This window comes from Netta rufina, assembly GCF_964035555.1.
Source record: "Netta rufina genome assembly, chromosome: 16".
Taxonomy (NCBI): domain Eukaryota; kingdom Metazoa; phylum Chordata; class Aves; order Anseriformes; family Anatidae; genus Netta; species Netta rufina.
In genome coordinates, this window is record NC_140140.1 from 14,473,634 (window position 1) to 14,495,359 (window position 21,726).

Here is a 21,726-nt window from a genome sequence, read left to right on the forward strand (position 1 = left end):
CACTTGAACTGTAAGCTCAGGCCGCCTGTGCAAGAGCAGCTTGTCTGCCTACAGACCGCAGCGCGTCCCCCTCCGCATGCTGCCGCCTCCACGCCGGCTGCAGCTGCATTTGTACATGGATGCACTAGACCTTGAAGATGTTTGACTGTTTGTTTTCCTTTCCTTGCCATAAGCAAGCTCGCTGACTGTGAAAAGGGATAAATTAGCATCTCCACAAAGAGCGAGTCTCTTTATTTTTCTGAAAACAAGCAAAGAGCCAGCAGGCTCGCTGGCTGCTGTACCAGCACAGCTCCTGGGGAACTTGCCCTCGCCAGGGCTGGGCTGTGTTGGGATCGCAAGCTGAGGCTGTGAACAAGGAGGTCAGCTGCAGCTTCTGCCACAAAAAAAGCATGCGGGGTCAGCAGGCCAAGCAGCCTGATCACTTTGATGGCTGCTTTGATTTCTAGCTTGTACTGCGTGCGGTGTCTTGTGTTTGAAAGAATCTCCTTAGGGCATTTTATTCCCATTCCAGTGCTTCTGTCCCAAGCCAGCACAGCTCTGAGTGTGAGCAAGCCTCATGTCACACCCTCCTGTGTTGGGGTGCCATGAGCCCCCCACCCCAGGCTCTGACTTGTACCAGGACCTGCAGAGGGTCTGCTGCACTGGGCTTTTGGCTTGAAAAATTAAATTGATCTGGAATAAGCAGCTGCTAGGAGAGTTCAGCAGCAGGGTGAAATAGTGCCACTCTGTTAGTAGCAGTCAGCCCATGCCTGCTGGCTTTCTTATGCTGTTTTATTTAACTGGCTGGTTAAAATCTGATCAGTCAAGGAGACATTCGGACTGACTAACTGATTTTAAAGCCCAAATTTCTGTAATTTCTGCGAAGTGCCATTCTGAATTCCCTAGTGCTGGTGCCTGTCCTGTTCAGGTTTCCACAAGGAACAGCCCATTTTTTGTTACACTAACACCCTGTCCTGGATTTCTGCCGTGCCTTCCCCATCTCTTGTGTAACACCGAACACTTTCCCTACCCACAGTAAGGATTTCACAGCCCAGGGCGATTCCCAGCTATTCAGCAGCAGCCCGAACTGAGATCCAGGAAATTTCCCATAAAAGCACCGTCCACCTGTGCCAGCTGACCCCTGAACGCACAGCACACACCCTGCACAGGGATCCTGAATTTGGAGCTTTATTTATCAAAGGACTCGTACAGGGACACGCGGTCCTGAACCATTCAGCTGGACGGGGCAAGGCTACGAGGCAGGGCACGCGGAGAGCTCTGAAGACGAGCGGAGCTGATCTGCCAGGGGCTGCTTTGGATACACGAAGCCGCTGTTGGTGCTGCTTTAGGGAGCAAGCTTGTGGGCTTACAGTGCTGAGTATATGCCAATGAATACCACCATGCTATGTACAATCTTTAATGAGAACTTTTCCCCTAAATTAGATGGAGGAGATGAAAATGGCTCGGCAAAACGATGTGACCTTGGAAAGTGTTCCCAGAGTGCTCTGGAACAACTCATGCGCAGACACGCAGTAAATTATTCAAAGGGCTGGCTCTGTTTCTCTGCTCATCTCCTTCCAGGTGAACAAAAATCCACAGGGCAGGATAGATTTTCTCCTTTCTGTGGCCGTGCTTAAATCATTCCTGCCAGCCACGGCGGGAGGAAGAGCCCGACAGTTCCCAGCAAACACACAATGATGAACATCCAGAGGAAGATCCTGTCAATGACCATGGCAACGTACTTCCAGTCTTCCTTCACCTGGCAAGACAGAGATGAAAGGCCAATTATTGAGGCTTAATTGAGATGAATAGCATTTAAAGATTAATAGTGCTTTATTCCTGAAGGCAATATTTTAATTTAAGTCCTGAGATAGGAGGGAAGGGTCTTGCTTACATACAATGGCCATGTACAATGGCAAAGGTTTGCTTTATTGCCTGTGTGGGAGACATTCCCAGGCTGCGTGGGTGTGCTCGTGCGATTGCAAACCCTCTGCAGAGCTCCCCAGGGATGACGTATGCCTGTGGATAATTCAGCTTGTCTACACACTCCCGATCCCATTTTCCATGAGCAACAGCTGTAACTGGGTGTGTAAATGAGGCTGAGATTCAAGCTGAGGGAGGAAAAGGCATTGCTCGTTTCTTCGTGCTAGTAAACAGATTTGCTTACAGATTAATGAAGCCAAACTCATTCTGTGAAGGGATTTACAGATTTGGCTGAGTAAGCAGTGAAAATGAACCAGCAAATAAAAGAAACAGTTTTCCTCATCCTTCTTTTTCTCCACTTTTGTCTTGCTGTGGGAGGATTTTCCAGCAATTCCTCCCTGGGGAAATCTAGTACTTATTAATACCAGCAGGCAAGACCTGTTGTAAATGGATATTTCATCAAGTAAGAAACCACATACATATGAAAACTTCTTTTATGCCATTGCTGTTATTAATTTCTTTCCCAGGAAGAGGACTGATTAGATGGTGAAACTTTATTTGATACGGCTGTAGCCATTATAATTCCCTACAATGTACCACTCGGTGATTAATAGCCCTGATGTCGCCTTGAGCTCTGGGCTGAAGTTTGGCAGGCTGCCTTGCTCCTTAGGGAAAACAGCTCAGTGGGAGCTAGCTCAAACCTCTTCAGTGGTCGTTGCTGCAGAAAATCAGGAGCGTGGTGGTAAGGAGAAGGAGAGAGCAAAGCCTCTCTCTAATGTGCTCAGCAGGGGATGCTTTACTGAACCCACCTGTCTGAGCAAACAGAGCTTCGCTGTGCCCAAAGCTGCTTCATGTATTGGGCTGTAGCACTCATGAAAAATGCAGATCAATAATAATATAATGCTAATGGTGTGGGCCTTTTCATTCTCAAAGTTTGTTTTAAACCCAGTTAATAAGTGAGTAACCTTGAACATTTATTTTTTTTTGTAAGAGACCTTGTTGTGTATATATATATATATATATATATATAAAGGACTTGATGATAATGCTGAATAATCATTTTAGTAGAGGAAGCAGTCCAAATCTCACTGAAATAGCCATTTGCAGGAGATTATATTTTCACAGGTATAGTGGCAACTTCTGTCCTGAAATATTATGATCTGCCAGCATCAAACAAGCAAGCTCTAAGCACATCACAGCCTCTGTAAACTCACCTAAACTCACCTCGAGTCTTTCCTTTCTTCATCAGTCATGGATGCACCACTAAAGTTTATCTTACACCTTGTGGGTGGTACAGAGGAATCACGATGGGTCAGAGGGAGAGAATACGCAGCCCTGGCTTCTGGGACAAATGTGATGATTTGTTGTGCTAAGAAAAGTATTCTTTGCAGATAAAGTATGTGAATTTTCCTCATTTTGGCTTTCTGAGCCCTTCATAAACTGGTCGTGAATCATGCAGTGTATTTGCAAAGGACTCTGCACCTCAACAGTGACAGCGCTCAACTGAAGCAATGCCAACAGCGAGCCCTGTAACTGCTCCCTCATTACTTGCCTTGTGAACTCCCTTTAAGGATTACGGTATTGCTCTAGCTCCTTGGCTCAGGACACAGAGACATGCTATTTATGAGAGACATGCAAACCGTCTGGGTTTTGTTTTGTGTTCTGACAGCTCTGTAGCATTTCCCTGTGACAAACTCTCCAGCATCCCACGTGGAGCGTGATCCACAGAGGCCTCTCTGGCAGCATCTCTGCAGCTGCCAGCATCTGCCGTCCCAGCTCCTGAGCTGTGCTCTGATTAGTTTTTAAGAGGCTCACTCAAAACTGTTTTTGGGAAAGGATCAGGGGCAGGAACCAGCTGACTTCTCCACCCCCAAATTCCTGCATGTTCAGGGAATTTGTGGCTCTTTCTTGGTCCAGCCCCCTACAGGTCCAAGCAGTGGGATAAGGCCCTGGGTCCTGGAGTATGAGTGAAGGGTTGAGGTGCTTTGGGGACCCCCAAATGACATCTGATCCTCAGGACCCAGAGCCTCTAACACAGATTAGAGCAGTCCTAAGGGGTTTTATTGTACTTTGTTAAAAATAACCCGGTGAGATTATCCTGTGTTCCCTCCCCCTCAGCTATTTTATCTCCTATTTTATTTTTTAAGCTGTCTTCAAAGATTTCTTATTAGAGTAGTCCTGAGACGCACATAGCCACGAGGACAATGAGGCTTTCCAGACGGTGTCTGCTTATTTTGGCTTGTGTGTGACATGCAACTTGTTTTGCTTCTCAGCCTGCAATTAATTTCTAATGGCATTTCTATCATATGCTAGGACAATTCCATCTTGCATTTCCCCCAGCAAGCTGTTGTGCTTGTGCTGTTTGCAGATACCTTTTTGTAACAAACAACTGCCTCCTGCATTTCCCATTTTCTCTTTGCTGAAGCACTTAATTAAATGAGCTATTTACTTTTAATTTAGAAACACTGCCCCTGTGGCAATGGTGCTTTAGAAAAGAGAAAGTTTTAAAGAAGCTCTGTTCCCATTCTGCGAAGGTACTTGTCTCCAAAAATATCACACGAGGAGCAGCGAGCTGTGTCTCAGGGCTGCAGCTGCATGAGAGGTGTCTGCTGAGGGGTTTCTTGGAGACCTCTGTCCCTGCTAGAAATGCCACAATTTGATTTTAAGATGATAGCAAACTTTTGAGTCTTTTTTTTTTTTTTCCCTCAATAAATTCTTATTTTATTAGATCAGCTCCGCTCCCTACAGTAATTTTCAGTTCCATGAGAGCATATTTCCTCCAGAAAAGGAAAAAAGTCAGGGCCACAATTATTCTCCCAGAGCTGAAAATCCAACCTCTGCCTATCATGCAGACCACATTTGCTAGGAAAGAACAGAAAGCTGTGGCAGGGAGCCCACTCTTCCAGGGAGCCTGGGATATCAACCGTGCCAGGGTGACCCTTCCTCACTCACTGCTGTTGGTGCTCATGGTGCCTTTGCTCGCAGGCTGCCCTGGCAGTAGGTCTGCTTAGAGCCTGAAGAATTACCCCTTTTCTTCTGCTTTTTATGTCTAATAGCTTTCTCCTCAGGTTAATTGTCTCAGTTCAAGAGGCAAGAGTAGTAGAAGGTGTAAGACTATGGAGGCCGTTTTCATTTTGAAGAAAGTTGCAATGATGGATTAAAAGGAAAGAACACACGATATTCATCGACCTAGTGCTTGTTGATATCAACAAGCTTAGCAGAAAGAGAATCAATCACAAGGAGAAGTATTGTTGATGTATTATTCTTTCATTTGCACCACGGGGAAATATGTGAGTTAAAATCAATTGACTTCCATGGGTTTACTTGTTATTATTACCAGTCGGAGAGAGCAGAGTTTAATTCCTACAGTCCTAATGTGCTTGCAGAATATTTTAGCCCACAAAAGGGAGCCAGGCTGTCAAGTGATGAAGGAGGGGATTCACAGCACTTCTCTGCCAGAAATTTTCTTCTACGACCTTGAACAGGTCATCTCATCCCTGTGGTTTGGCTGTCACTCCTCAAAATGAGGGGTAAACAGCCGCTTCCTCAAAGGGATGTTGTGGAGCGAAATACATTAAAGAGCAGAGGCCTCTCAAACTGTGGCACCAAGGAGCACAGCAATGGACAGCAGCACTTAATCCTTTGTTGCTGCTGCTAAGTGCTCAGTGCTGTGAAAAATGCAAATATAAAGACACGCTTCAAGCCCAGGAAGTCTTGCGTAAAAGCACTGCGACTTGCTTCGACTGTAAATCTGGAGACAATCGAACTGTAAGAACAGCTGAAAGGGTACTGCTGCTGCCTGATACCTCTCAGAAACCCAGATAATGCCTTCTTTAGGAAAAAGCTTGTGGCTTCCTTCAGTATTATGGCCATAATTAGCTCGCATGCTGTATCCATAGTATTGTAGGGGCAGAGCTATGAGGTGTAATAAGATGTGGCATTTGTATGTGCATCACCGTCTCCATTAAAATAAATTCTTTCAGCCTCTACTTCTATTTGTAGCCATATTTACCCCCTGAGAGTAAGTGTGAAGTTTGTCTGCCCATCTGCCCACCCACCTTCCTCCAGACAGAGCCAACTGCTCCATGGAAGTTCACTAATGAGGAAAGGCAGCATGCAGAGCTAAACATACCCTGCATCATCCCCACGCTACTACGCGCTTCCCACAGCCTAAGCCTATTTTGGGAATTTGCTTTCCCAGGCTCAGTAACCGCAGTTGATGCTGAACAGAAAACCGAGTGTGAATTCTCTGTCTGTCAGAGGCTTAGCTATAAGGAAGCCTGCTACGTTCCCATCAGATCACTGCTTTTCTGTTCTCTCTCTCCATCTTAGCTGCTTCCTATTGATAAAGGGCTTTCTGCTCCCAGGTAGTAGCTGTGGGTGTGGGTTTTTATGCAGTGCAATGTGAAGGGGCTGTTCCACTGAGGTCCTGAGTTCCCTGACCTCTCACGAAGGTCAGAACATCCTGCAGGAGACATCTCCCACTTGGTGGAGGCACAGGTCAGAGTCCGACCAGCTCAGGAAAGATCAGCATGCACAGCTGCCTTCCAGGGAGGATTCTGTTTTCTCTCTACCTCATTATTTGTTTTTTGACTTTTATCTGCAAAAAAAAACCTGAAAGCATAATTCAGAGCTGTGATGTGACCCCCTGTGCACAGAGCAGGGCTGTGAACTGCTGAACTACCAAGGCAGGGATGCTAGGGTAATGCTCTCATAACCAACACCAAAGTACACTCACTGATACTGTTCTCAGGAATGGGACAACAACAAATTACGCTGGCACCTCCTCTGGCTGTTCCCTGTAGAAGAACTGCTGCATGGAGCCCAACTCAGCAAGGTGCCCTCTGGCCTCAATTAAAATCACATCCTTGGCTGCAATTAGAGGTGTTTTAAAATGGTTCAGGCTTTAGAGTACCAAAGGATTTATTTTTTTCTAGCTACATTTGATCCCTTAAAAAAGAAAACAAATTAAATCCCCTCCTACACAGCCTAGAAAAGAAGAAGGGTTGGGGGGAGGATTACTATTCTCTTTTACAACTAGTCCTACTTGACAACAACTTTACTCCTCTTTACTGCTGGAGATCCTTATTGCTCTAGAGCAGCCCAGAGCATGGCTTGGCCCACATGCCTGCCAAGACCCCAAGGAGAAGCTCTCTGTTCATATCTATAGCGCTGGTGTGTCCAGGAACCATGATGATTGTACTTGTTGAGTACACTTTGATAGCCCTTGTGTTTAGAGGGGCTTCCTTAGCAGATGATTTTTGGCTTACCCAAGGAGTGCATACTCACCGAGAAATCTGCATCTTCTGCTCGCAGGTGGTCTGCAATGTAGTGAACCCCTTCCACTGCCAGCTTCAGGGCTGGGGACATCAAGACGAGATGTTCTCCTTTGCTGCTGTGAGTCTTGCTTCCCTGAGCCGGCGTGCCAGCCGCCTCGCTCTTTTTGCACTTGCACTTGCACTGGTGGGGCTTGTGCTGGGGCTGCTCCTCGTTTAGTTGGCAGCGCTGGGATGCTGGCGAGGCACTGGACTGGCCATTGGTCTGGGAAGAGTCCTCCTGCAGGTAACAGTACTGGATGCTTCGGGACCGACAGCGGATGCTCCCTTCCTCTGCCTTGTTGGGGCTGTACATCTGCTGAACACTCAGCGACCTGCCTTTGGAGATTGACGTGGTCTGGGTGTCGCTCAGGAGGTGGCGTGAGGGTTGTGGAGAGGAGCAGGTCACCTGTACAGGCTCTGGGTGCAGCACGGAGTACTGCCCAGAAGGAGATTTGCAGATAGGCTGGGGTTTGGCTGGCTCCTTGAGGTGGGCACAGAAGGAAGATGTGGGCGACGGCTCGTTGCTCTGGGGGCTGGGGGAAGATGAGGTAGTGAAGTTGGGCTCCATGTCGGTCTCGGACCAAAGTCTCGGTGAGTTGGTTATTTTGTGCATAGATTCAATGAGCTTCTTGCAATTGTCCTTCACCGTGGAGGGACGTTTCATGAAGAGGAGACGTGGGACTATGTCGAGGAAGATCCTCCTCACCCAGTCAGGCATCGTGTGGGTGCGCGGGGAGCGATGGTGCACGTTGAGCACAAAGACAGTGATGATGATGGACAAGGTGACAAAGATCATGGTGAAGAGCAGGTACTCCCCAATCAGGGGGATGACCAAGGAGGTAGAAGGGATGATCTCCGTGATGAGCAGCAGGAACACAGTGAGGGACAGCAGCACGGAGATGCACAAAGTTATCTTTTCTCCACACTCAGAGGGCAGGTAGAAGACCAGGACAGTCAGGCAGGAGATAAGCAGGCAGGGGATGATCAGGTTGATTGTGTAGAAGAGTGGCAGCCTCCGGATAATGAAGGAGTAAGTTATATCGGGGTAGATCTCTGTGCAGCATTCATATTTCTTGCTGTTGTAATTGCCCACAGCATTAATGATGACCCATTCCCCACTCTCCCAGTAGTCCAGCTGGTCCACATGGCTATGCATGCTCACCAAGTCTATCTTGGCTTTGTCATACGTCCAGGAGCCAAATTTCATTGTACAGTTCTGCTGGTCAAAGGGGAAGAAGGTAACATCAATGCTGCAGGAGCTTTTATAGATAGCAGGTGGCATCCATTTAATTCTCCCATCGTAGAAGAGGTGAGCCTTGGTCAGGTGGGTGACCGCAAAGTCACCATCAGCACTGAGGAGAGAGAGAAGAAAAAAAGAGACTACAGTTGTCTGGGACTTCTCAGTTCTAAAGAAATAGGATATTTAGTGCTTGGCTTCCAAAACTGCACTCAGGGCACCTGGGAGATGCAAGATGTACATCATGCCCTAACACTGGATCCGTCCACCCTACCCAGTGCTTTTTGAACTCTGTTGGCTTATGCAAGCACTGGATTTGCATACAGATGTCAGGCCTTGCCTTGTATAAGCCATGCCCTGAAGGTAAATAAACACAAGTTTTCCTCGAAGGTCTCCCATAAATGTCCTGGAGAGGACTGAGTTTCCTTTGCTTTGGAGGTGGGAAGAACCAGGCCATGTGGCTGTGAGCTGGGTAGAATTAATTGTGACAGCCACTATAAATAAGAGTGTTGGGTAATCATTCAGCCTCTTACATGGAAAACAGTAAGAAAGTTGTATCAATAGGAATAATAGCACTTAGTCTCCTATTTCCCAGTCAGGGAGGGAGCTGCCATTTTCAGTGTCTTTTTACAGGGACTCTCAGCTGAGAACTGTGTGCTGGTATCAGACGCATGGATAACAAAACAAGATTTTATATCAGGAAACTTCAGAGACAGAGAAAAGAGGGAGACTAAGGAACTCTAAGTCCTGGTGCTGGGACCTCAGGGACAGCTTGTATCATTTGGAGAAAGATTGGCAGGATCTGGCCCTTAACGAGCTGTCTGACTCAATACCCAGGCAGGGATGGAAATGCCCCTGATCCCCAGGATCACAGCCCAGGTAACTGTTTCTTGAAACAATTTTCCAGTTTGCTTGAATTCATGGAAAAATAAACCCAGAATAATTGTGTGATGGTGAACTAGATTTTTTAACTCAAGTCTTGCTGCTATAATAAAAAATGTTTGCTTTTTGCTGCAAGTTTTAGAAAAACAAAAGAATAGAAAAGAACCCAGTGCTTTTTGACCTTCAGATTGAACATTTTCTAAAGCCTTAACATTTTATATTTTCTTTGACAGAAGAGCTATAAATATGTACAAACCCAGACTGCTGTCCCAAAGGTGTCAAGGCAAAACCACCATTATCTTTTGTTCTATATGTTGTACCATGCACCTAACTCCTTTCTTGACTCTTCTTTTTCATATCTAATTTACACTCATGGACTGCTTTCTCTGGCTGAAAACCATCTAGTTTCCTCCTGGGTTTTGCCTGCCCTGTAAATCCAGATTGAGACACGAAACATGCACAGCAAGAGACGCTCCAGCATTTGCTGTTCTTGGTGGTTTTCTTTCTAAATCTCAATAGGAATTTGGAATCCAATTCAGCATTTAATGAGATCTCAGAGGCATGATTAAATTGTTCATTAATGGAACAATATGTTTATAATTGGACTTATATTACAGCAAAGGGATAATGAACATTCACCATGGTTTCTTTCTCAGGTAGCACACTATGTAAGTGGCTGGGTAAACAACACGGGTCCCTCTTTATCCTTTTTAATGCTGTCGGAAAAGGGCATGAACCTCTTGCTAAAAGCTCACCCAGGAACGATAACAATTCCCATATGTATCGTGTAGCTGGTTTGCACAGACATCGTGTTTCATTCCCACAAATGTCGTGTCTGGCAATTTTGCCATCTTCCAGTGCCTACCCACATGCCTCTCTTCAGTCGGCATAGCTGTGACCAGAGGGATGCTGCAGAGCTTGTATTCCAATTATTTCAGCACCAGAGCTGCTTCTTTGATAAAGAAGACTTTTTTTTTTTTTTTTTTCATTGTCTGCCCAACAACCCAGGCTCAGCCTGGGTCCTCAGCTCACACACTGTTGTAGACAACCATGGTCCTGCTGTCCATGCTGGATTTTGCCTGCAGTGCCATGGTGGGAATGAACCCTAGAGAATTGTGCCTTGCAACTGGGAGTCAGCTAATTACTCTGAGGGGCCATGAAATGTCCTGGAGTCCTCCTGTTTTTTTCTGAGCCACCTAACAAGGCTGTGAAGTAATTCCTGACCTCAGATGGGTTTTAATGGGGATGTTTGGGCTTCTCACTGCAGTTCAGTATAGAGATACCTGAGCAATTTTTAAGAAGCTGCTGTGGATAGAGGGTATCCAAGCTGGCTATATTGTGCAAAGGTGGTGTTAGCTGTTGTCTTAACCCCTTGTGTTTATATATATATATATATATATATATATTTGCCTATTTTCCCAGACTTGCCACCCACGCTGGACCTTCAAGCATATGCTTACTGAGTTGGGAGCTGTGCCTGCTGGCGTGCTGCCGATGCAGGCTTCTCATTCTGCTTACCTTGATGTGAGAGAAGGAGCAAACAAGGTCACCCATCTGTTGACAGTCTCCCAAAGCCTTTCCTCAATCACTCCAAGGTATCAAGCTGAGAAAACTATCTGTAAATGAAATCTGCACTTATGAGATCGGGGAAACCCTCTTTTCTTGTGGAAAGCTTTGCTGCACCGTTCTTGGCCAAGCTGTGCCAAGTTTCACTGCATAACGTGAGTGATTCCTTAGACAGGTAGGTGGGAGATCTGCAGGGAAAATCTTCAGTCACTCCTTTATAGAGGTAGCACATTTTCCTCATTTAGTCTACACCACTATGTTGTGACTGTTGTCATGAAAAGCCATTTGGAAGCAGAAGCAAGCACAAGGTACACATCACAACAAGAACTTGAGAATTAAGATAGTCAGGCTCTCCCATTTACCCTGACCTGACAGCTTGAAAAAAAATCTGTCAGTTATAAAGTGCTGGAGCTCTTGTATTTTCATGTCAAATACAACAGTGCACACCAATATAGAGAAGAGAGTTGCTTGCTCCTTTTCTGATGGAAATGGTGCTGCTGTGTTCTGCAGCCTTTGATTCCTCATTTCTGGAATAAAGGCTGCTCTTTTAAAATCTTCTGAGTTTCTAAGGGTTCAAGGATGGTTTTGTTTTACTGGCAGCCATCAACCGCATTTCATTAAAAAGCTCTGCTGATGGAGATTTTTTTGCCAGTTTCTATTTTCCCTGCATTTGGGAGAAACATCGTCTCACAAAATTAAATGTTTTCAGAATGCATGTAAATGAGGCACACATTTATTTTAATTTCTGATGATACAATTTAAATCCAAACAGAGCTTTAAAAGCTTGAAAATTAGCTATATCCATGTATGGCTATAGCTAGAATGTCCTCATTTAAAGCATTTTTCATCCAACAACAGTAACCAAGAAAAAAAGGGGTTTCAAGACCCCATTAAAATATCAACTCTGCACCCTTTTTGTAGATATTAAACAGATGCATCTGTAATGTTCAGATTAAAATGCTCCAAAGGCAAATGAAAGAATTTTTGAATGTTCAGCAATTATTTTTCACTAGCAAAACGATTGCTCTGAACTCACAGGTTGGTAAGAGCCTCTGGAGAAGATCAAATTCCCTCATCAAAGCAGGGTCAGCTACAAGAGCATGCTCAGGACCTTGTCCTGTTGGATTTTGAATATATCCAGGCTCTTGGCACCTTAAGTACAAAACAGATGTGCCAATGCAGGTCTTGGGTGTATAGATGGAGGTGTCTGTGCCGATGTCAGCTTCTGCAGGTCTCATCCCAACATATGCTTGCCTCAGGTGTTGAGAAATCATTGGTAACAGAAATTTCAATAATTCCTCAGTAAATAAGCATCTGTCCCAGAACTGGTTGTGCTACACTGATGAAATAGGCTCAAGTTTCTCAGAAGGCTGTAAGATGTGCTTTTGCTTCCAATATTCCCTTTGCCAAGCATCCTTATCAGCATTCTGGAGGTAAAACTCTGGCTCCATCCTGAATGTTATGACAGAAGAAAGCCTTAGATGCTAACTCAGCAACAGCCCATGAGAGAGGCTCCTCTCGGAGATTTCTATCAGTTCCTGTATTACAGGAAAGAGCTTGGTGGCAAATCTCAAAGACATCTACAGAGATAATTCCTCTCTAAAAATATTTCAAATTCCCAGGAGAATCAGGAAAGCTTAAGTGTGAAGCAGCAATTATGGGCCTATTATAAGTACAATCTGGTGCAAAATGACAAGATCTGGGCAAGCATGCACACAAATGAAGAAAAATATCAAGAATGTTTCCAACATTTGTAAGGTTAGTCTAGGGCACTTTTTGGCATTTTTCTTTCAAACAGCTTTGAGATGAGTCAGGGAGCCAGTGTTACTCCATAAGCCTCACTAGTTGCAAACATCATAGTACAGTTCAAAAGAACAAGCCACTACAGAGTAGTTCAAAGAACTCTTTGCTTTCTCATGATTTTCAAAAGCCGCCTGCCAGATGAACTTCTAACCCGGTACAATAATCCTTTTTGTCCATATTATCACTGGGTGAGTTCCTCAAGATATTTCCTCCTCTTAATTGTTGAAATATTTATTTGCATTCACATCATGCATGATCCTGTCTCTCTCTCTCTCTTTTTTTTTTTTTTTCTTTTTTTTTTTTTTTTGTGACTATGTAGACTAAGGCAGGGATTTTCTTTTTGGAACAGCTAACACCGGAAAGTATTGAGAAAAAGTAAATGATGAGGTCTGAATGTTTCCAATAGCCTTTTCCCAGGTTTTACAATCACCAGGGTTGAGAAAATAAATGTTACAATGCTATCCTGTGTAACTACTTGAAAATTAGCCAGTGAAGCTCACATTTCAAGTTCTCTGTCTACCCATTAGGCTCAAGGACATGTTCTTGTATTCCTCTTTAGCAGCTGGACCACTGGCTGCAAACCTCCTGTTTCTGGGTTTTCTCCTATGAAGTTTCAATGATGTACAATGGTGGAGCAGTGCAAAAATCAAAATGCAGCCCCAAGGGCTGGTTAGACCCCCCAAAATATTTTTTTACTTCAAATTTACACAGGAAAACAAAAGTGTGTTTTAAGTATGTTCACGAATGGGAAACAAAGTCGATGCAGAAGATTAGATAATCAATTTGTAAATGATTTGGTGGCATCTGAAGAGCCTTTACAGCCTCAGACAGAGAACAGCTGGCCTTCTTGGCAGAGAAGAAGAGAGGCTTTGTCATTTCACTATTAACTCATATTCCTCTGTTATACATATGTTTTGTCACATCTAGTAGAGACTATTTACAGAGTCTTGGAACTTGTCTTATCAAGCCTGAAAATCCAACAGCATATTAATTTCCCTGTAGGATATTAATTTGGTTTTAGATTCCTTATGAATGTTGACAACTACATACACTCTCTAGGCCAAACCGGCTGAGTTTCCTGATTTAATTTGAGCCTCCAGAGTGGATAAATGGAAGTTTTTGATAATAATGAGCTTAGATATGAGAATAATTCACAACAAGGGGTTAGATTTCCCTAACAATGTAAATCTCAAATCAATTTAAGTTTTTCCATTTCTATATATTCACCCACATGGAAACAGGAGAGGCATTCATGTAATCTCCTGTCCAGAAAATCTCTTTTCCAAAGGATATCATCCCAAACAGAAACATTATAATTCTGCCAGAGTACGTGGTAAACAGTTAATAACTCATATTGGAAAGCTTGAAGAGTACAAAAGGCCAATGTGGCCACTCTCTCTCTTCCACCAAGGTCCATGCAGACATTTCTGTTGGTGTTAGTCATACAGAATTATCTGTATGACTTTAAATTGCCTCTAAACAATACACAAAATATGTGAGGAAAGCCTCATCTGTATTACCCATGACTATTCACTATCTTTGCAAAACCTTCCTTCCTGAAACATTTCTAGCTGAAATGAGAAACATAAAAAAGAGAAGCATGGTGGGGTTAAGCAGTTGGTGAGGCGCCATGCAGAAGAATCTCATCCTGATGTCCCCTCAGGCTACGTGTTTAGCCTTGCCTGCACCACGTTTGCCCTGCCTTGCCCTCGCCCTGCAACCCCTAAAAACTGTGAAAGCCAGTCATCAAAGTAGTGCAACTAAGATGATGATTGCAGCTTCAGATGTGTTTGGTAAGAAGCCAGATAGAAAAGTACATCCAGGGCAGAAAGCAGGCTACATGAGACGTGTTTGACACTATATGAAAGAGCATGGGCAAATATATCAGTAAAGAGCTACAGAATTAATGGAAAACCATTACTGACTGGCGAGTGGTTGGCGTCTACAGCCATGTTTAATTCATGGATAAAGAAAACAATTAAAAATGTATGATAGACTCATGACAACCATCGGGAGAATGCATGGTTATTAATGATAAGTATGGATAAAGGGAGAGTTGTAGCCTCACTTTAGGTGTTTGGGGCACTACATCGACTTGCTACCTACCATAGGAATGCAGCAGGATGCTGAGGTTTTGTTCTTTAGTGCTAGGGCACCCCTTGCATGGCCCATGTTCTGTCAGCCACAGTAAGCATGCTGAGCCAAGGGGGTAGGGACCATGAGGGTCCCACAGACAAGGAGATTTGTTAATCTATATAATTGTCAATAATTAGACAATGAGAAGGAGAAAGCTTTTTTTTTCCTCTTTTTTTTTTTTTTTTTTCCATTGGTAACTGTGAACACCTTTCTTGGCTGCAACATGAGGCACTTGTCATACCATATTTGTACTTGTTCCTGTAGGACAGGAAGGTCCAAGTGACTAGGAACTAGTAATTTCCAGTGGTCTAATCTCTAGTGATTTCCAAAAGTTTTGCAATTACCACACCACTAAGGATCAGAGGCAAGCTGACGGAAAAGATAACAATTTCAGTAGTCTCCAAAGCTCGCAATACCCCAGACAGATTTCTCCTTCAGTGCTTGTTTTTTTTTTAATTATTTATTTATTTATTTAAAACAAAAGCAAACTTATATCAGAACCAGGCAACTGTTTATTAGAAATGAGCCTGGCTTCTGTTCTGAGCTTTTTCTCTGTGTGTTAGCCATGTACAAAAATTGGTTTATTTGATGCTCGCAGCAAGTGTTTTCTCTGGAGCCCATGCAGGGAAGCAGCCTGGGGTATCCTGCACCCTAGGAGATGGAGAACTCTGCTGTGATAAGCAAAGGTGAAATCAGTCCTGGCACTTGGACACTCTTTCTAAGAATATCAGCAGGCTGCAAAAGAAAGGAAGAAAATGACCACTTGCTCCCTGCAAGGTGTCCATACGAGAGAGAGATTTCAAGCATTTGGAACCAGGAGAAAATACCTATTTAGGAATAATTCTAGAATTGTATTGGGCTGACCTGAAACCTGTATTTGTAGACATGCAAGTCTGACATTTTTTGGGCATATTTGCCTTATTTAAGCCCTTCTTGGTAATTGGTTTTTCCAGTTGCTGGTGATGAATGAGGGGAGAGCTCCTTGGTGAAATGAAGCTGAAAGGGACTGAAAGCTCCTATCCAGATTAATTGTCTCTCCAACATGTGAAGAGAAAACAGTACCTGGCATCCCCCACATAACTCACTGTTAGAGAAAGCATCATTAGGAGAACAAAGCCCTTGTGATGAATGTTAGTCATGGTATTTACGGCACATCTGGGACAGATAAAGTGAGAACGTAGGACAGATATTATGAGACTCAACATAGACCTCGACCAAAGAGAATTAAATAAGGAGGGACAATTGGAAGAAGCTCCTTGATGCCATGGACAGAGAAAATTTGCAAGGATGGGTTTGCCTTCTGGCCACAGCGCTCACACTCACTTGTTGTAGAGGACAATGTCCGGCCTCCAGATGAGCTCCGAGGGGATTCGGATGGATGTGACATTTTCATATTCCTGGGGGTCCCAGCGCAGCTTGTAGTCATGCCACTCCTGCCAAAAACAGGGTGGTTACAAACCTGGGAGAGCTCAGATTGAAAAACTGAAATGGAACATGGAAAAGCACATATTTTGGTACACCCACCTGCTTCACCCACACGTTCGTGGTCATCATTTGGTTCTTCTCATCCTGAAATGCAAGATCAGATATCGGTTACAGGAGCAGGGGAAGTGCCTCAAGGAACAAATTGCGTTTCTCTTAATTGTACTTCATTTCTGTAATTCTAAATCACCTCTGCAACACATATAAGTTCCATCTTGGAAATAAAGAGCAGATGTTTCTGTCATTTAACATGGGACAGGGCACAGCTGTCTGATACCACTGAACAGCTGAGCCTGCACCAGAGCATTCTTGCGAGCAGACTGACTTGAATTTACTGGGATTTTCCTGGGTGCTGATGGGTTCAGCCTAGGATGACGAGGACTGGTAGAGGCTGTGTCCTGAGCACTGACGGAAGAGGATGATGGGCATTTTTATCTTCAGTCATGTATACATGGCTTACAATTCTTGGTTTCATTGGCAAGTAGTGCTTAGGATTTCTGTGTAACATTATCAGTGAGCACAGTTTTGGAAACATGAAGCTCAGTGGTGTTTCTTCTTCTACAAAACATGAACTTAGAGCACCATGGATTGAAGTTTGTGAACAAACTGAGCTACTCTGCTGACACATAACCCTTTGACAGCCTGGTGTACACCCATGCTGTCAGTTTGTAGGCTTTTTCCCACCTTTAAATAGAAATACAATGAGAAGGTGGAACTACAAATACACTTTTAAATAGCGTAAGGCAGACACAATGCTGGCAGCACCATAGTAGAATTATTTGCTTCTTGCCTTGCATGCAAGTTACAAACCCTGTGTAAATAACCAGGATGAATTACGTGGGGCAGAGTTTAGTCCGAGAGCTCAGAGCTTATTTGTGTGTTTGTTTCTTTTCTCTCTCTTTGTTCTGGCAACAAGACCAACTCAGTTGACAGGGCTCATTTGGCAGCAAGCTGCTCATCATTAACCTTGCTCTTGTGCCAGTTCAGAATTAATTTGAGCACTAAAAGCTGGGAGATTCACGAGGCTGTGCCTCCCCCTCACTGAGCCTCCTCACCGCGGTTGTGGCACCAAGGGCAAACCCCAACTGGAGATACCCTCATCCAGGGGTTGGGGACCAGGAACATGTGGAGGAAGGAGGAATACAAAACACATTCAAGTGAGCAACAAAGGAAAGAAAAAAATCCAAGTACTTCCTTGGGTGGGAGATTAGGATTGTCACTTGTGCGGGCTGCCATGCCCTGCTGTTTCTCCTAGCACTGCGAGCCAGGTGCCCAAGGGTCTCCACCACGTTCCTTGCACTGGGAATCCCGGTCTCATAGGTGCTACCTGTTACTGGTTGAGTGCTGATCCCTGTGGCAATTCCCTTTTTTTCCACCTCCAGACTGCACCCAAGGGCTCTGCCATCCTGACCCCAGCAAAAGGTGGCTCTAGTCCTGTGGGTTCCTCTTCCAGGGGGTTGCAGGGTTCAGTCATGGTGGAGCTGCACAGCCTGGCCTCTTTCCTCAAGGTGAACACAGCACACAAAGCCCCACAGGGACATGATCTGAGGAGCCCAGGTGTGTTTTTCAGAGGTTGCTCCCAGACACATGCTTGAGCCCCTACAACCTCATCTCAGAAAACCCCCAGTGCAATGGGGTGAGCTGAGGACATGTGGGACTGTCAAGTTTCACATCGATTTTTGTTCCCATCCCAGCTCTTGTCAGCAGGAGCTGGCATTTGAATACAGCTCTGATTTCTCTTTCAGACTTCTTGGTGTTGGGAGCTGCACTCTGGGTCTAACCATTGCACCGGGGTTTGCACCAGAACTGTCACTGCTGGGAAGGGGCACAGACAGCCAAAGTGCTGAGGTGACAGGGGTGTCACTTGTCCCCAGCGTCGGAGGGGTTGAGACCTCTCCTCTCGGCAGCTCTGGCACAAGCCTGCCTGCTGGTTGCCTTTCTAACCACCGACATGATTTTAAGAAGATTAATTCTCCTCCAGTAGGCTGGGAAAAGCACCACAAAGCAGGTGTATCGATCCCACCCCTCCGCGATTCTGCAGCTGCATAATGGAAAGCCTCTCTCATGCCTTTACAGTCACTAATGTCTCATCTTCAACCTTATCAATTATTCAGATGAGAACTGAACTTCAACATTAGCAACTGCAAACAGCTCCGGATCCCTCAGGCTGACGTAAGGGAGGGGAGGACCACAGGGCCCTTTCTGTGCTGCAGAGCTGGGAGTTGGTGTCTTGGGCACGAGGACACGCAGCTCTCCAGCAACTGGTGGCTTGATTTCCCACCTCCTGCACCTCCTTAACTGCATTTCTTCTGCATCTAAGATCTAAAGCTCTGCAGACAGGGGCTTGCTGCATTTTTCATTCATGACTCGCTGCCTGTTGTGTTTGGACTAGTTCTCATAGCGGTGTAGCAGCCTCAAGTTCTTCTTTCCCCTGCAAAAATCTGTCTGTTTTTCACATAAAACTACAACGCTGAAAGGCTCTATGGACCAATGACAGTATTCAGCCTGAATATTTTGGGAGTCATTGAGAATGAAGGTCGTAATGCCACACCATTGAGAAAGAGGCTTTGACTGTCTCAGGAGGGCTCCTGTAGCCAGGAGGAAATGGGCAGGCTGCAGCAGCACTAAGTATGGAAAAGGTATCAAGGATGATTTATGATTTCTGTTTATTGCCTTGGCTATTTCAGCCATTCATGGATGAGATGTAGATACTATGTAATCTCATCTTCTTTAAGAGAACTTCTAAAAGTTTTTTTTCCTCCAGTTTCATGACTCTTATCTCAAAAGGCAAAGTGTAGAGAGTCACCTGCTGTGATCAGCCTGCATCAGCAATGCCCTTCATTTCCATCATACTTTCCTTTATCACCACATTTTCATCTGCCACAGGAATACAGTAAAAAGTGACAGAGAGAGCCTCTGAAGGCATGACCAACACCTGTGCAAGAGATGTGCAAGGGCACCAACAGAATTGTGCCAACTGTGTGCAGACAGGGACTGAGAGAAGCACACAGGAGCAAGACGTGCACAGCTAGATGTGTGTGTGTGTGCTTCCCTCGTCCTGCAGGGATCGCCTCTGTTTATGACACTTGATCCCAACACACTGTAAGAGATTAATCCTTTAAATACCATTTCAGTACATATCAGCTCAGAATGCAGACCACACTGTTTTGTACACAGCACACACCGTTTGCACGTGTGACTTCTATTTAAGCAAACATTCAGGAATAATTGTTGTAAGTATCTGTCAGAGCAGCTAACAACTTGCATTTGCAGAAAGCTCCTCAGGCCAGCTATCTTCCAGAGAATAATAAAATACAATTCTTCTTATCTCGTGTCAATTAGTGTTAACAATTATGGCTTAAATTCTAAATCAGCTGTTTGTTAGCCAAGACCCTCTGGCAGTTCTACCAGCAGCTCCACTGCTCTGCTATGATCAGTCCTACTGGTTTTGGTAAGGAATTTGGGATTTTGGCTACAGCCAATGAAGAACAAAGGATCCAGTTTGATGACCGGCTACTCTGAGAAGTCTCAGAGCTCTCAGAGCTGTCTGTGTGGTAACTTTCCTGTCAAGAGCACAAGCTTCCCAACCTGACCCTGAACCAGCAAAACCCACATACACCAGGAGCATCTCCCCCCAGCCCCGACCTGGTTAATCCTGTCTGCTCCTTGCACGAATGGATTGCACTTACAACATCGATGAGCTGGGCGATGGACAAGCCGAAGCGAACCAGGACCACGTCAGAAATGTTGGCGACGGGGCGGGACCACTTGTTATACCCGGAGAAGAGTTTCTTCAGGAGACGCTCCTCCGCATGGGCGCGGGTTTCCACGTGGCCAAAGGCTGCAGGGATGGCACGGGCAGGGCAGGGTGAGGCACGGGAGCTGCTGTGCACCCCAGGGTGAGGTGCAGGATCCCCCCAGCCCACCCCCAGTCACAGCAGGGAGCAGAGCCTCCTCCTGCAAGGACCCCGGGGATGTCCCCAAGTCGGGATACACAGGAGGGTAATGCCACCCTGGGGACCTGCCTGCCTGTTCCCTGAGACATTGCCATATATTTCTTCCTCCATTCACCCACCGTGGCCAAATCCTGTGGGGCATCACTAAAATGATTTTAAAACCACCACACGGGCCATTTTCCCCTGAAGCTGCTTTAGTTTTTCCAGCCACTTTGTGGTAAGCTTCTGGTAGTGAAATCTGCAAGCAATAAAGGGGGATACGTGGAGGGTAAGACAAAAAGGAGAAAGCAGCCTTGTTAGTCAAACACTGCTGGGGGGTAGGGACCTTGGAACAGATTTACACATGAAAACTGGCATCCAATGCATCAGAAAAAAAAAATAATAATAAAGGATAGGCTGAAAATCAGCTCTTCAAACTGAGCTTCATAGCTGTTTTTTCACAAAAACAGTAGGTGAAGGAAGAGGAAGGGGGAGAGCACAAATTGCACAGGAGTGCAGTTTCCCTCAATAATACTTTAAAAGTTGGATGCTGCAAGGAACAGCCCTGGCCGTGCACGTTCACTACAGGAGCTGTCAGTGGTGCCTGCTGGTTACTAAAAAAGAAATCCTCCCTTCTTCAGGGGGCTGTGCCCCTCTGCAGGATGCGTGCTCACGCATCCCTCCACCAAGGACGGAGGGGAGAGGGAGCGGGGTCTCTCCCCACGTCCCTCGTGGAATATGGCTCCTACTTAGTCTTTAGCCTGCCCTGGATTATACAAAGGGAAGCATTAGCTGAGAGCTGGCTGCGCTCTCCCCAGCCACAGCTATCGCCCCGAGACACATTAACACACTTCACCCAGGGAGGAAAGCCCAGGCAAGAAGCAGAGGCTGAGCCCCTCTGTGTCCTCCCCCCATCCCCTTCCACACTGAGCTTTAACCCTTTTCCCATCTGTTCAGGCAAAGAGCAGAAAATAAAAGCCAAGCACTGCTCAGCAGAGCAATATTTTTAGGTGAACTGCTACGATGGGGCAGGGGGATGCAGGAGCAGGGGAAATTCCTCACTGAAAGGGACTGGGCTTTGCAGCATGCCTTTGAGAGGGCTAAGGGAGAAAAGAGCTAAAGAGCAGAGCAGGGGAAGAAAAGCCTCTCAAACTTACCGGGGAAGGTGCTGGCACACAGCAGGAGGAGGAGGTTTCCCTTAGCCACAAGAAATCCCATTGTGGAGCAGAGCTCAGGCTCTAGCACGCAGAGGCTCCCGTCAGGGCAACTTTTCCTCTCCCAGTCTCTGGATCCTCCAGCTTCATCCCCCTGAACTCCTTTCTCTCCCTCTCTCACCTCTCTCCGGGAGGCAGGAATAGCTGATTTACAACCTTCCCATTCTCTTCTGCCTGATTTCCAGCTCTCCCTCCTAGAAAGACGCTCTTCCCCGGGATGCAGATGTACACGTGCTCGCAAGGGATGCGTG

At 45.5% G+C, this 21,726-nt stretch overlaps 1 protein-coding gene across 1 annotated transcript; it reads right to left on the bottom strand.

The window, feature by feature from the left end:
* Positions 1-1,612: 1,612 nt before the first annotated feature.
* CHRNA4 (cholinergic receptor nicotinic alpha 4 subunit) lies at positions 1,613-21,479 on the bottom strand (the record flags this gene model as incomplete). The annotated part of the gene is made up of 6 exons (XM_084296739.1): positions 1,613-1,738; positions 7,192-8,572; positions 16,168-16,277; positions 16,369-16,413; positions 20,016-20,167; positions 21,419-21,479. The coding sequence occupies 6 exons, from the start codon at positions 21,477-21,479 to the stop codon at positions 1,613-1,615; spliced, it is 1,875 nt and encodes a 624-aa protein (XP_084152865.1).
* Positions 21,480-21,726: the final 247 nt, after the last annotated feature.